At 36.3% G+C, this 13917-nt stretch overlaps 1 protein-coding gene across 1 annotated transcript; it reads right to left on the bottom strand.

Moving 5' to 3' along the window:
- Positions 1-2040: 2040 nt before the first annotated feature.
- On the bottom strand, positions 2041-13508 carry LOC149170852 (uncharacterized). The gene is made up of 3 exons (XM_089427376.1): positions 13284-13508; positions 2525-2617; positions 2041-2352 (listed from the first exon to the last, which is right to left on the bottom strand). The coding sequence occupies exons 1-3, from the start codon at positions 13398-13400 to the stop codon at positions 2155-2157; spliced, it is 408 nt and encodes a 135-aa protein (XP_089283502.1). The 5' UTR covers positions 13401-13508; the 3' UTR covers positions 2041-2154.
- Between the last annotated feature and the right edge of the window lie 409 nt (positions 13509-13917).

Below are 13917 nucleotides of genomic sequence, written 5' to 3' on the forward strand. Positions count from 1 at the left end.
TCTTTCCTTCAACATGTAAACGAAAAGAAAATATTTTTGTCTTTTTCAACAAGAACTCAAAACTAGACTACTAGTTATGCTCATAATAAATCTCTTTCTTTTTCAAAACCCAAAAAACTACAAAAAGCAATTTATTTCAAAAGAGATTCTACACACTACAACAAAACCAGCGATTTGCGCCAGATTTAGCGCCAGATTTTAGTGCATTTTTTTTGTAATTGTGATGAGCAACCTGGCGCTAAATCTGGCTCTATTGTACAATTTTTAAAGCGTCCTTTTTTGCACCTGATTTTGCATCCTTTTTCACACTAGATTTTGCATCATTTTTTACACCAAACTATGCATCATTTTTTGCGTCAAATTTTGAACCAAGATTTGCATCTTATTTTATGACAGGTTTTGCTTCTAGTTTTGTGTCATTTTTTGCATCTATTTTTCATTCTCTTTTGCTTCCTATTTTGTGTCATTATTTGCTTCCATTTTTGCACCATCATTTGCATCAAGTTTACACTGTATTTTGAATCCAATTTAACGTCTTTTTATGCATCCATTTTGTGTCAGTTTTTGCATCTAGTCTTACGCCATGTTTTGTATCTAGTCTTACACTAGTTTTTGCTTCTATTTTTGCACCAGCTTTGGTGCCTATCTTTGCACCATCTGTTGAATTTGATTTAGCACCAAATTTTGCATCCATTTTTGTGCCCATTTTTGCATCTTTTTTTGGACCATTTTTTACATCCACATTTATGTTTGATTTGTCTCCATTTTTCCCATCTCATTTTGCACCATATTTTGCGTCATTTGTTTCATCCAATTTTGCATCATTTTTAACACCATCTCTTGCATCTAATGTTACATCATTTTGAGCATCCAAATTTGCATTTATATTTGCATCTTATGTTGAGTCATGTGTTGTGTCCACCTTTGCATCTTATTTTGTGTCTAATGGTACATTCAATTTAGAGCCATTTTTTACGTCTACTTTTGTATTTGTTTTTGCACCAAGTTTTGCATCCAATTTTAAGCTATTTTATGCCCCTTTTTGCACCATTTTTTTATGTCTACTTGTGTCCAATGTTGCACCATTATTTACACCGACTTTTTCATCCAATTTTGCACTTGTTTGGTGTCTAGTTTTACATCATTTTCACCATCCAAATTTGCATCTTTTTTTGCCTCATTTTGTGTCCACATTTGCATATAATTTTGTGTCTGAGTTCGAGCCTAAATTTGCATGTGATTAGGAATCATTTTTTACATCCAATATGGCATCCTTGGTTTCACCTTTTTTCAGCCCCATTTTGCATCTTGTTTTATGTCTTTTCTTACATATTTTTTTTTTTTTCCTTTTTTGCACCCAAGTTTGCATCCCAAATTTACACCATTATTTGGATCATCATTTGGCATATTAATTTGTAACGTTTTTTGCTTCTTTTTAACGCTCAACTTTGCATCTCATTTTACATCTAGTTGTCTTTTTTTGCATCTAATTTGGTGCCCATTTATGTGTCCTTGTTTTTGCCCAATTTGATATCCTTTTGTATGCCATGTTTTGTTCCCTTCTTTGTGTCAACTATTGCACAATTTTTCACTTCTAATTTAAAACACTTTGTATGTCAATTGTTTGCATTTTGTATTAATTCCTAGTTTAACATCCAATTTTACTTTCAAATTTGCATCCATGGTTACATCCGCATTTGACTTCTTATATAGAGTATATTTTTCTTTACATATATGACCCCCTTTATAGATTCATAGTGAAATATATGATAGCTTCTAAATATCATTAAAGCAGATATCACAATTCAAAATCATTTGTAAAGAAATTTAAGAGAAATTGACAACATCCATCCAAAAAATTAACAATGTGTCATTAACAATTTTCAAAACATGTATAAAATAGCAACATAATACTAATAAAATCAGTATTATTTTTAATCAAAACAAGTAAAATTCAAATATGATTAACAAATCAAAATATTTCATGAATATCGTTATTCTACGATAAATTAACAACATACATAAATCAAACTCATCGTATGATTACAAAATCAAAATGTCTCATTGATATAGGGTAAATTCACAACACCCATCTAAACATAACAATGTCATTCTACACAATAATTTCTTCATAAAAACAATGCATGTGCATGCCTAGCTACCACCACGAAGATCATCCTCATGATCATCTTGACCATCCTCATTACTCTGATCCACATCATCACCAACACCGCAACTATCAGCATCATCTCCTCCTTCACCACCATCATCCTCATCCTCATCCTCATCATCTCCTGATATATGTTGAACATAATTTGGATCATCGTCTTGGCAATCATTACCTATAGCATTCTGACAAAAAAAAACAATATTACATGTTAGTATTAATTACATAACACAACACATGCTTTTGTTATACAATGTTAACCATAAAATGAGGTAAGATATAATATCTAATAGTACTAAAAAATAAAATGAAAATATGGTTTAAAAGTATATTGGAAATCCAACTAAGATTACATACCATAGAGTCCATCCAAACAACAAATTCAACCCATCTCTTTTGCTGCAGCACCTCCTTTTCCAAATGATTTGGAGGTCTTCCATATTTTAGTTCCTATCAATCAGTAAATAGGGAGAAATTAGATAACAATGACTTTCTTCTAGTACAAAATTTATTAAAAAAATATCACATGTTTAATATACTTACAAAGGTTGTTATCAGTGCTTTTAAACCTTTCTGGCCACTACGATGAGTGACTTTTGTCTTGGTTAACCTCGCCTTGGATGCCTTGTCCTTATACATAAACCAATTCAATTTATTTTCACACAAATACATGTCTAAGATACTTATAAGTATTAATACATTCTAAATAATGTTTAATGAAAAATTCAATACCTGAATGCTCTCATTGCCGGCTTTTCTTTGTGCATCCAACTTCTCATATGATTTTAAAAGTTCTTTCCGTGCTTTAAAAGGTATGTCAATAGGTCTTTGTTTCAGTATTTGATCTTGAGGCATTTTTTTAATTTTTCTTGTTTGGGTAAAAATTTTGGTTAAAAAAACCGAACAAGTAATTCACATCAATGGCATGGGGACTCTATGGATATGTGTAAAAAAATGGCTATAAAGAAAACATCCAAAAAACATATGAGCTCTCCCTTTGATGGTCACTTGGGGCATATGGCTGGAAAGGAACAACTCCATTTTCGAAAATCAAGGACAATCCTTTCTCAAAGTCCTTCCTAATATTTGCTCCAAATGTCTTAAAATGAAAAACAAAATTCAAACGTCATCCTTAAACATCTCCCTTAAATATAAGGTTGGACCATAAATTCTTCACTTTTATTGTTATCGGCTCTGGAATGATTTTTCTATATGCAATTGTATAATGAAATATGTGTGCACTAATGAAAAAACATTGAGTTTCATTTTTCATAATCACAAACAATGAAAAAAGAATCACACGTAACTAGCATCATTTTGGAAATTTTATATTTATTAAAAATCTTTAACATGTTTTCCTCCCATATCTCATAAAAAGGTGTGAAATTTTTTATATACTCTCCAATAAGCACTACAACAAAACCAACGATTTGGAGGTTTTACACTAAGTTTTTCAACATCGAACTTACTAGGGCTTGCACCACCGGGGTTATTAGTAAGAATCTCATGAGGTTTGCATAGCCATGGTTATTAGAATCAAAATAGTAGGATTTGCACTAAAAAACAGTTCATAGAGCTTTCCTGCTGGGGAGAAAATCACAAGTTCAACTTCTGCAGTGTAGAGCACCGAGAGCTCGTAAGCTTTCTTCAGCAATCCACCTACGTTTGGAAAATGTAGCCTGCCTGTTGGTGATGTTCTCAATCCTCTTCCTCTACATATTTCCCCTCACTATTCTTGTATGTCCTCTTTCGTTTTTCCCTCCAAACAAACCCTCTCAAATTGAGAGAGCAGAACAACTCACTCGATGAGAATCCGAATCCAATTATCGCTTCTAATAACCCAATACGATACCAGAAGTGATTACACAAAACCTCATTGACTCTTCATTTGTTTGGAAAAGAGCCAAGCATATACTTCTGACAAGGGTTTCTGTCTCAAGTCTGGCTCGCAAAACGTCGCTTAGTCAATTGCGAGAAAAGTTTTCCACCTGCCTGTCACATACGGTTTGTCACACTATATATTAAAATAAGGTTGATCATACTAACAATAAGGTTGTATAGTTTAAAAGGAGGGCTCTCCTGACTGCATTTGGTTGGTTTATAGAAAAAGATTGCTAGAATGTGTAATGTGAATGCTCTGCTAACTGTTTTTTAAGCATTTGGAAGTATTAAAACCCCCTAGGATAATTAATGTAAGACCTGTTAATTAATGTGTAAAGATGGCTATTTTCCTTGGGCTACCTTAGCTGTTCGTGTTTAGTGATATGTGGTATTATGACTCCTCAAGTCACTATTAAACCATGAGAACCATGCCCAGGCAGACTAGTGTGACATTGTGGATGAGAACCAAAACTAGACTCCTATAACGTCCTTTTTCATCCTTTAAATTGCAGAATTAACTGACTGTTCTAGTAATCATTCTTGAGCACCTGAAGATGTGCACCCTAAATAATAAGAATAATACCCTGTAACATATGAATAGTCCATCCTGTGCATGTAGGATATGCACATGAGGTCCAATAAAATCACTAACCAGAATACCAGGTGTTATTAAAGCCTCTACTGGTTGATATATATGAATGTTACAGTGTGCAGGAGTATGATTCAATTCCATACGAAAATACAAAACATCTGATAGGATTTCCTTATACCTCATAGGCAAACAACCATTGTCCCTTCTATAGATGAGCAGAATAAGTGCTTGGTTCTCTACACTAAATAAAGGCAAAGTATAGTACTTATTGCTGACAAAATAGGATTTAAATCGCGGTTCAATTGCTTGACATTCAGCTGGTCACATAATTGTAGAGTGCATAATCATAAGTGATGTTGCGAGCCTCATTGCTCAAAGTCTAAGGGTCTTGCGAGCCATAATCACAGCCATGTATGGCATATCTTGTGATTATGGCATTTTATGAGGTCAATTCTTGTGAAGACATTTCAGTTTATAATAAATTTTGAACCTCAACAGAGTTTTGGCAAGACCTGGCTGAGCTAGGACATCAACAACACAGCTGATATGAATGACATAATCTAGCCTCAAGAGGGAGCCTCTTTTGTTTCATCACTCTAACAATCTATGAAGTGGTGGAAAGCATAACAACTTCCCCTTGAATATGACACCTAAACTGAGTACAAATCCTAAATGATGCAGCCCTTGGTGCATGTCTCTCAAAGTATCGATATTTCAAATGTTGAAAGCTCTTGTGCCCATTTGATATGCATTCGATTGCAGTTCCCCTGAAGAAAGAATCTTATAAAGGTGAGGCCATGGCCAATATGTTAGCCATATCCATTGGAGTTGCCATTGCTTGACAAATTTAGTGTGATCAGTCCCACCATGATTCACATGGTCTTCTACTCAACACTGGCTGTTGCTATTGTAAGAGTCTTCAAGCTCGTTGAACCCATAGTATTGATAAGTGTATTCTTTGGGTCTCTGGTTTTCAAATTCTGCCTATGTTTTCCTCTCAATATCATTATTTCAAATGCTGAAAGCTCTAATTCCCATTGCTGTGTATTTGATTGTGGTTTCCCTGAAGAAAGAAGCTTATAAAGGTGAGCCCGAGGCCAATATGTTGGCCATATCCATTGGAGTTACTATTTCAGCTTATGGGGAGGCCAAGATGAATGCATGGGAGGTGATTCTCCAGTTAAGTGCAGTTGCATGTGAGACTACCCAATTGGTTCTCATACAAATTCCACGAACATCAAAAGGGATTAAGTTGAATCCCATCACATCTTTGTTGCTCCTTGTTGCCTTGTTTTTCTCAGCACCCCCTGGGCCTTAGTAGAATACCCATTTCTGATAATCAGGGTCTCTTCCTTTGATTTGGATTACATGACATTTCTGCTTGTGCCTTGGCTCTTAATCTTGCAGTGTTTCTTCTGATAGGAAAGACTTCAGCCTTGACTATGAATGTTGTTGGTCTTGTCAAGGACTGGCTGCTCATAACATAATCTTTGTCTGTAATAAATGAAAAGGTTACAGTCATAAACTTGAGTGGGTGTGGACTGGATTTTCTGGCTGTCTATTACTATAATCATTTGAAACTTCAAGCTCTCAATTCCAATGAAAACCAACCAAAGTACCTCAGCAGTGCAGCTGATGCCAATGATGAAGGAGAAGGTTTGATAATGACGAGTGGGAGATTCTCAATCAGATATTCAGAACCAGTAGAAAAAAATCAAACTCAAGCTTCAGGATTAGGTATTTAGATCATTAATATTGTCTTGTGCTAGAGATTACTGTTCTTGGATTGGCTCCTCTATGCCCAGATCTATTTGCAGGGAACAGGCCAGTCATTCACAGTGAAGAAGATAATGACAAGCTTAGTGTATAATGATGGACAGGATGGTGCCATGGTGCCAACCTAAATCTCAAGTAAGGAGACATCTGTTCATCAATTTGTCAAGAAGCATGGCCTACAATTCAATTGCTCTAAGCCTATCACTTCTTCCACCTGTCAAATAAATTGTTTCCTGTTTGTTTAGTTGACTATGGTTCTAATAAATATACTATTGTTTTATGTAAAAAGACAAAACAAAACAAAAAATATGGAAAGTTGTGACCCCATTTTCTAACTACAAATTGAAATCGGATTACCATAGTGACCACCTCTGCTTATTGGAATAAAAAAGGGGGTGGGTTAACGCAATACGATACCAGAAGTGATTACACAAAACCTCATTGACTCTTCATTTGTTTGGAAAAGAGCCAAGAATATACTTCTGAGGAGGGTTTCCGTCTCAAGTCTGGCTCGCAGGACGTCGCTTAGTCAATTGCGAGAAAAGTTTTCCACCTGCCTGTCACATACAGTTTGTCACACTATATATTAAAATAAGGTTGATCATACTAACAATAAGGTTGTATAGTTTAAAAGGAGGGCTCTCCTGACTGCATTTGGTTGGTTTATAGAAAAGATTGCTGGAATGTGTAATGTGAATGCTCTGCTATATGTTTTTTAAGCATTTGGAAGTATTAAAACCCCCTAGGATAATTAATGTAAGACCTGTTAATTAATGTGTAAAGATGGCTATTGTCCTTGGGCTACCTTAGTTGTTCGTGTTTAGTGATCTGTGGTATTATGACTCCTCAAGTCACTATTAAACCATGAGAACCATGCCCAGGCAGACTAGTGTGACATTGTGGATGAGAACCAAAACTAGACTCCTATAACCTCCTTTTTCATCCTTTAAATTGCAGAATTAACTGACTGTTTTAGTAATCGTTCTTGAGCACCTGAAAATGTGCACCCTAAATAATAAGAATAATACCCTGTAACATATGAATAGTCCATCCTGTGCATGTAGGATATGCACATGAGGTCCAATAAAATCACTAACCAGAATACCAAGTGTTATTAAAGCCTCTACAGGTTGATATATATGAATGTTACAGTGTGCAGGAGTATGATTCAATTCCATACGAAAATACAAAACATCTGATAGGATTTCCTTATACCTCATAGGCAAACAACCATTGTCCCTTCTATAGATGAGCAAAATAAGTGCTTGGTTCTCTACACTAAATAAAGACAAAGTATAGTACTTATTGCTGACAAAATAGGATTTAAATCACGGTTCAATTGCTTGACATTCAACTGGTCACAGAATTGTAGAGTGCATAATCATAAGTGATGTTGCGAGCCTCATTGTTCAAAGTCTAAGGGTCTTGCGAGCCATAATCACAGCCATGTATGGCATATCTTGTGATTATGGCATTTTATGAGGTCAATTCTTGTGAAGACATTTCAGTTTATAATAAATTTTGAACCTCAACAGAGTTATGGCAAGACCTGGCTGAGCTAGGACATCAACAACACAACTGATGTGAATGACATAATCTAGCCTCAAGAGGGAGCCTCTTTTGTTTCATCACTCTAACAATCTATGAAGTGGTGGAAAGCATAACAACTTCCCCTTGAATATGACACCTAAACTAAGTACAAATCCTAAATGATGCAGCCCTTGGTGCATGTCTCTCAAAGTATCGATATTTCAAATGTTGAAAGCTCTTGTGCCCATTTGATATGCATTCGATTGCAGTTCCCCTGAAGAAAGAATCTTATAAAGGTGAGGCCATGGCCAATATGTTAGCCATATCCATTGGAGTTGCCATTGCTTGACAACTTTAGTGTGATCAGTCCCACCATGATTCACATGGGCTTCTACTCAACACTGGCTGTTGCTATTGTAAGAGTCTTCAAGCTTGTTGAACCCATAGTATTGATAAGTGTATTCTTTGGGTCTCTGGTTTTCAAATTCTGCCTATGTTTTCCTCTCAGTATCATTATTTCAAATGCTGAAAGCTCTAATTCCCATTGTTGTGTATTTGATTTTGGTTTCCCTGAAGAAAGAAGCTTATAAAGGTGAGCCCGAGGCCAATATGTTGGCCATATCCATTGGAGTTACTATTTCAGCTTATGGGGAGGCCAAGATGAATGGATGGGAGGTGATTCTCGAGTTAAGTGCAGTTGCATGTGAGACTACCCAATTGGTTCTCATACAAATTCCACGAACATCAAAAGGGATTAAGTTGAATCCCATCACATCTTTGTTGCTCCTTGTTGCCTTGTTTTTCTCAGCACCCCCTGGGCCTTAGTAGAATACCCATTTCTGATAATCAGGGTCTCTTCCTTTGATTTGGATTACATGACATTTCTGCTTGTGCCTTGGCTCTTAATCTTGCAGTGTTTCTTCTGATAGGAAAGACTTCAGCCTTGACTATGAATGTTGCTGGTCTTGTCAAGGACTGGCTGCTCATAACATAATCTTTGTCTGTAATAAATGAAAAGGTTACAGTCATAAACTTGAGTGGGTGTGGACTGGCTTTTCTGGCTGTCTATTACTATAATCATTTGAAACTTCAAGCTCTCAATTCCAATGACAACCAACCAAAGTACCTCAGCAGTGCAGCTGATGCCAATGATGAAGGAGAAGGTTTGATAATGACGAGTGGGAGATTCTCAATCAGATATTCAGAACCAGTAGAAAAAAATCAAACTCAAGCTTCAGGATTAGGTATTTAGATCATTAATATTGTCTTGTGCTAGAGATTATTGTTCTTGGATTGGCTCCTCTATGCCCAGATCTATTTGCAGGGAACAGGCCAGTCATTCACAGTGAAGAAGATAATGCCAAGATTAGTGTATAATGATGGACAGGATGGTGCCATGGTGCCAACCTAAATCTCAAGTAAGGTGACATCTGTTCATCAATTTGTCAAGAAGCATGGCCTACAATTCAATTTCTCTAAGCCTATCACTTCTTCCACCTGTCAAATAAATTGTTTCCTGTTTGTTTAGTTGACTATGGTTCTAATAAATATACTATTGTTTGATGTAAAAAGACAAAACAAAACAAAAAATATGGAAAGTTGTGACCCCATTTTCTAACTACAAATTGAAATCGGATTACCATAGTGACCACCTCTGCTTATTGGAATAAAAAAGGGGGTGGGTTATGCACAATCCTCCGTATCATTTGCTATTACCAGAGATAATTAAAGCCACCCTAAACTCAAGTCTTAACTATGCTGATAGGGTGTTTGGGGAGGGGGATCCCTTACCAACCCACTATAATCTGCACAAAAGCATCCTAAGAACATATGCAAAATCAACCCTTCAATGAAATGATCCAAGAATATAGGTACTCAAACATTGATTTTATCAAAGAAAAATACAAGACAGAAAGAAAAGATCATAACAAGGATTAGAAGAGTCTAAGAACAGTGCTCACTGTCTACAGAGCCAAGACGAATGCAGAAGAGTTCTTCCTTTAGTTCCCCATCTGAGAAATCAGTTGCATGCCAGACCCAAGTTTTATCACTACCTGCGTGCTCCTGAAGTGACATTGGGGAATGAACTGCAAGGCAAAAAAAAAAAAAACAATATAATCCAGATAATAAGGATCAACACAAATTCTCGGCATAGAAAGCCTCTTAAAACTTGGACATAAGATAAGCTATTACAATCTCAGGGGGGAAATTACACAAAAAAAAAACAAACAAACAAATTTACATACTTAAATGGTTTGCACATATTTTCAATGTCTTGGATTGCCTCATGACCAGCCGAACCTTTGTAGTATCCTTGTGCTTAAGAAACTTTACTGTTCCTACACCACGCTCCTTCCATTGATTCCCATCCTTGTCAAACCTGTACAGCTTCGCCTTCCTGCAGGGTCAAACATATAAAAAAGAATGGGAATATTAATAAACAATGAAACTGCATTAGGATCATTTTAAGAGTGTCCAAGTAGTGTAGAACAGAGAAGCAAGAAAAAATACCACAAGACAACCATAGGGTTGATAGAACCATGTTTAGGCACATTAGATATTGCTTGGTGACAGAGTCTTACACCTTTGAAAGGAATATTTGTTTCCCTACATTTCTATTGAACAAATACAAACCTGAATATGTTCTAAGGACTATCATGGAGGGAGTCGAGATGACCCACAGGACCCATAGCTGAATACACAAGGGGATTTCAATGCTGGAAATGTAGTTTATAGAATAGTAGCAAGATTTGGTCATATTGCTCTTTATTATATGGAAATTCGGCAACAGTACAAAATTCAGTATGTTTTCACTGCAATGCAGATACAGAACAGTTCACTTACCTTATAATGTCTTTGATACCCATCAACATATAAGCCCCAAAAAAACAGAGCAAAAACCTCAAAAAAATAAAAATAACAGTAAGAAAACACTTAAAAATAAACTACATTGCAAAATTTTCAAAGAATAAATTGCTTTTTCTGGTTTTAGTGTGTTCTGAGGATGAAATTCTTCTAAAATATGGAACAAAGCGCTTATTTTCATACTGAGAAATATAGATTTCCATATTGGAACCATGATGCATTTCTTTACTAGGTATTTTCCATACTGAGTTGTATTTGAATACATATTCGGATTCAAATTTTGCTACTATGGTTTATAGCCATTCCTAGTTACACGTATGCTGAAATTAGGGAGGTCAAGGTAATCAGATAAATTGTCACAACAATTATGAACAAGAGGTAACCTTCCTTGAAATTCTTGAACCTCCAGTAATCAGAAAAATTGTCACAACAATTATGAACAAGAGGCAACCTTCCTTAAAATTCTTGAACCCCCTACCCTTGCCTGGATTTGCTCACGGTGCCAATCAGTCCTCATGTACATGTACATCAAAATATTTATTATATAATTAACTATAAATTTGTTAACATTAAAAGGAAAAATAGATCCTCTGTTCATGTAGAGATGCTCACTGACGACCATGTTGACAATGGCGATGAGAGGGAGAAACTGCCGTGATATCCAATCTTCAGTATGCATATTTTAGATAATAAATACTGACCTACTAAGTTAACCAAGTAGCCGTTATAAAAAGTACACATAAATGAAGCTCAAAGCTAAGTGATTTTTTTTCTCACTTTCTTTGCTTCCCACACAAACTATTACTCGATTTCGATTTTTCTTATTAGATTCCAAAATTTAATGAAATTATCTGGCTGGGAGCATTGTTGCAGTGCATGGCTTTTATCCACTATCTCCACTACAAATTTTGAAATGACAACAAAAAATCCATTAAGACCGGAATCTCTCCACAACAGTGAAAGCAGAGTTCATTATTCAAGAACAAAGTAAAGCGAACCAAATACTCTAAGAGCAGGACATGCATGAGTCCTCCAGACCCAGATCCACTAGATTGATTGCATCATTTTTTTAGTTGGATGAAGCATCGATGACCCGGTAGATGCACCAGTCATGAGCAAAAATAACAGACGATTAGTGATTCAGAAGCACCCTTACCAAGCACAGTTGAGATCATCCAGATAATCCACAAGGCCATCTAGGTATGCTATCTTACAAAGCTATAATTCTCAGCTTATATCTTGTAGACACTAGACAGACACCCATCACCAGGGTTCTCCCTTCCACACGTAACCCGTCAAACTTTGCAGTCCGATGAGATTCAATAAAGTTTGCCAGGATATAATCCAGCCTGGTTTATGGCCCTGCATACCTCTCCTTTGACGCTTAGATAAATTAGGACTTATTTATTTTCTAGGCTTCTGCTATTAGTCTCGTCTTCATTGTATCAGGTTTATCTGTTATTATAACCCTTGAAAATCTGATAAGGAAATCCAAGAGATGCTTCTCCATATTTGTGAATGGCATTCTTCATAAAACTGTTGACATAGACTAGTGCACCTAAATCTGGGGGATTTAAACTGGTTACCTACTAACACATAACCAGAACCAGCCAGATGCTCGTCTTCATTGTATCAGGTTTATCTGTTATTATAACCCTTGAAAATCTGATAAGGAAATCCAAGAGATGCTTCTCCATATTTGTGAATGGCATTCTTCGTAAAACTGTTGACATAGACTAGTGCACCTAAATCTGGGGGATTTAAACTGGTTACCTACTAACACGTAACCAGAACTAGCCAGATGCTGAACAACATTGGCTACAAACAATTGAGATAATCACCCCTTTGTTATTTTATCATTCTTCATTCTGTTAAATCTAAAATCTTATTTGTAGTCTCTCCTTTTCAGCGAATACCTTTAAGCACTCCAGCATCAATATATAGTTTTAGTCCCATTAACCTAATGTCCTTTCATCATTTGTGGACATTTATATAATTTATTTCTTTATTCCGAAATTCTTCTTAAAATTATTATTTCCATTTCTTTATGAACCTTCTGCTGTCGAGCAATTGGTGTTATTTTGAGCAAAATAATTTGTAAACGAAGTTTCTTGGTTAGTGAAAAGCCCGCCAAAAGTACCTCTACGCCAAGTAGATCCCTGGAAAGTGTCTATCTCTCAATGTTAGTGACATCTCAACGCATTCACCCATTCGGGAGCTTTCGTAGGCAGTCAGCGTCGTATGTAGAGCATCTAGCTCGGCGGGCCTCACAGTTTGTGAGGAAGAGTAAGCAGATCGCAGAGTATTTGCTTATTTCACTCCTTTAGGAGAACCTATAAATTTTTTAAAGTAACTACTACTTACGAATCATAAGTTTTTTAAAATAAATTCTACTTAGTTTTAGATTTTTAGATTTTTAAGGGGTTTTACCGACCCAGAAATAGAGATTCAATAAATGGAAGAGAAGCTTACTGATGGTGACATCGCCGTCGGGTCTCTGGAGCATCTTGTCCATTCCCTTGGGGCCGAGTGAGGTGCAGAGGATTCTCGCAACGGACCTGGCGGCCGCAATGTTGGCCTTCTGAGCATCTAAGCCTCTGATTCGGGTCTTCTGCTCCTGCTCCTTTATTATGATAAATGGCCTTCCGTACTCATCAAATGCCAGCGCCATCCCTGCAAACAGTAACAGATTGCAGCACAGAGATTAAAACCTAAACATACAAGAGTGGCTGCTAAAAACACACTGGATTTTGAACCAGAAACCTGAAATGCGTGTACTCCTCTCTGTGTGGAAGACTGAATGTGCGGGTGGAAATCCATTGAAGTTAAAAATGGAAGAATACCTTGGCACCGTCAATGGACTGAAGAACCGATCGTGGGGTTCGAGTGTCTGCTACTGGTCAAACCCTAATTCGCAAATCTCTGCAATCTCGTTTTCGCTCCTGCCCTGCGAAAAGCGAAAAGATCCTCCTTCTTTTTCTAGAACGTAAATGAAGTTTGGGTTGGGAGGGGTTTTGTAAAGAAAAGTAAAGCTTTACCTTTTTTCAAAAATGCTAACTTCATAGTGAAAAACAGTAAATACATTTTTTTATTTTCACATCACTAG

This window comes from Pinus tabuliformis, chromosome 4_2 (genome assembly GCF_031772625.1).
Source record: "Pinus tabuliformis cultivar Carrire ecotype Pingquan chromosome 4_2, CPIR1, whole genome shotgun sequence".
Taxonomy (NCBI): domain Eukaryota; kingdom Viridiplantae; phylum Streptophyta; class Pinopsida; order Pinales; family Pinaceae; genus Pinus; species Pinus tabuliformis.

Coding starts and splice junctions, on each gene's coding strand:
- LOC149170852 (XM_089427376.1), bottom strand. CDS start 13,400: ATGCTCAGAAGGCCAACATTGCGGCCGCCAGGTCCGTTGCGAGAATCC. Junction 2,618..13,283: donor CGACGGCGATGTCACCATCA/GTAAGCTTCTCT, acceptor ACTGATTGATAG/GAACTAAAATATGGAAGACC. Junction 2,353..2,524: donor TTGTTTGGATGGACTCTATG/GTATGTAATCTT, acceptor TTTTTTTGTCAG/AATGCTATAGGTAATGATTG.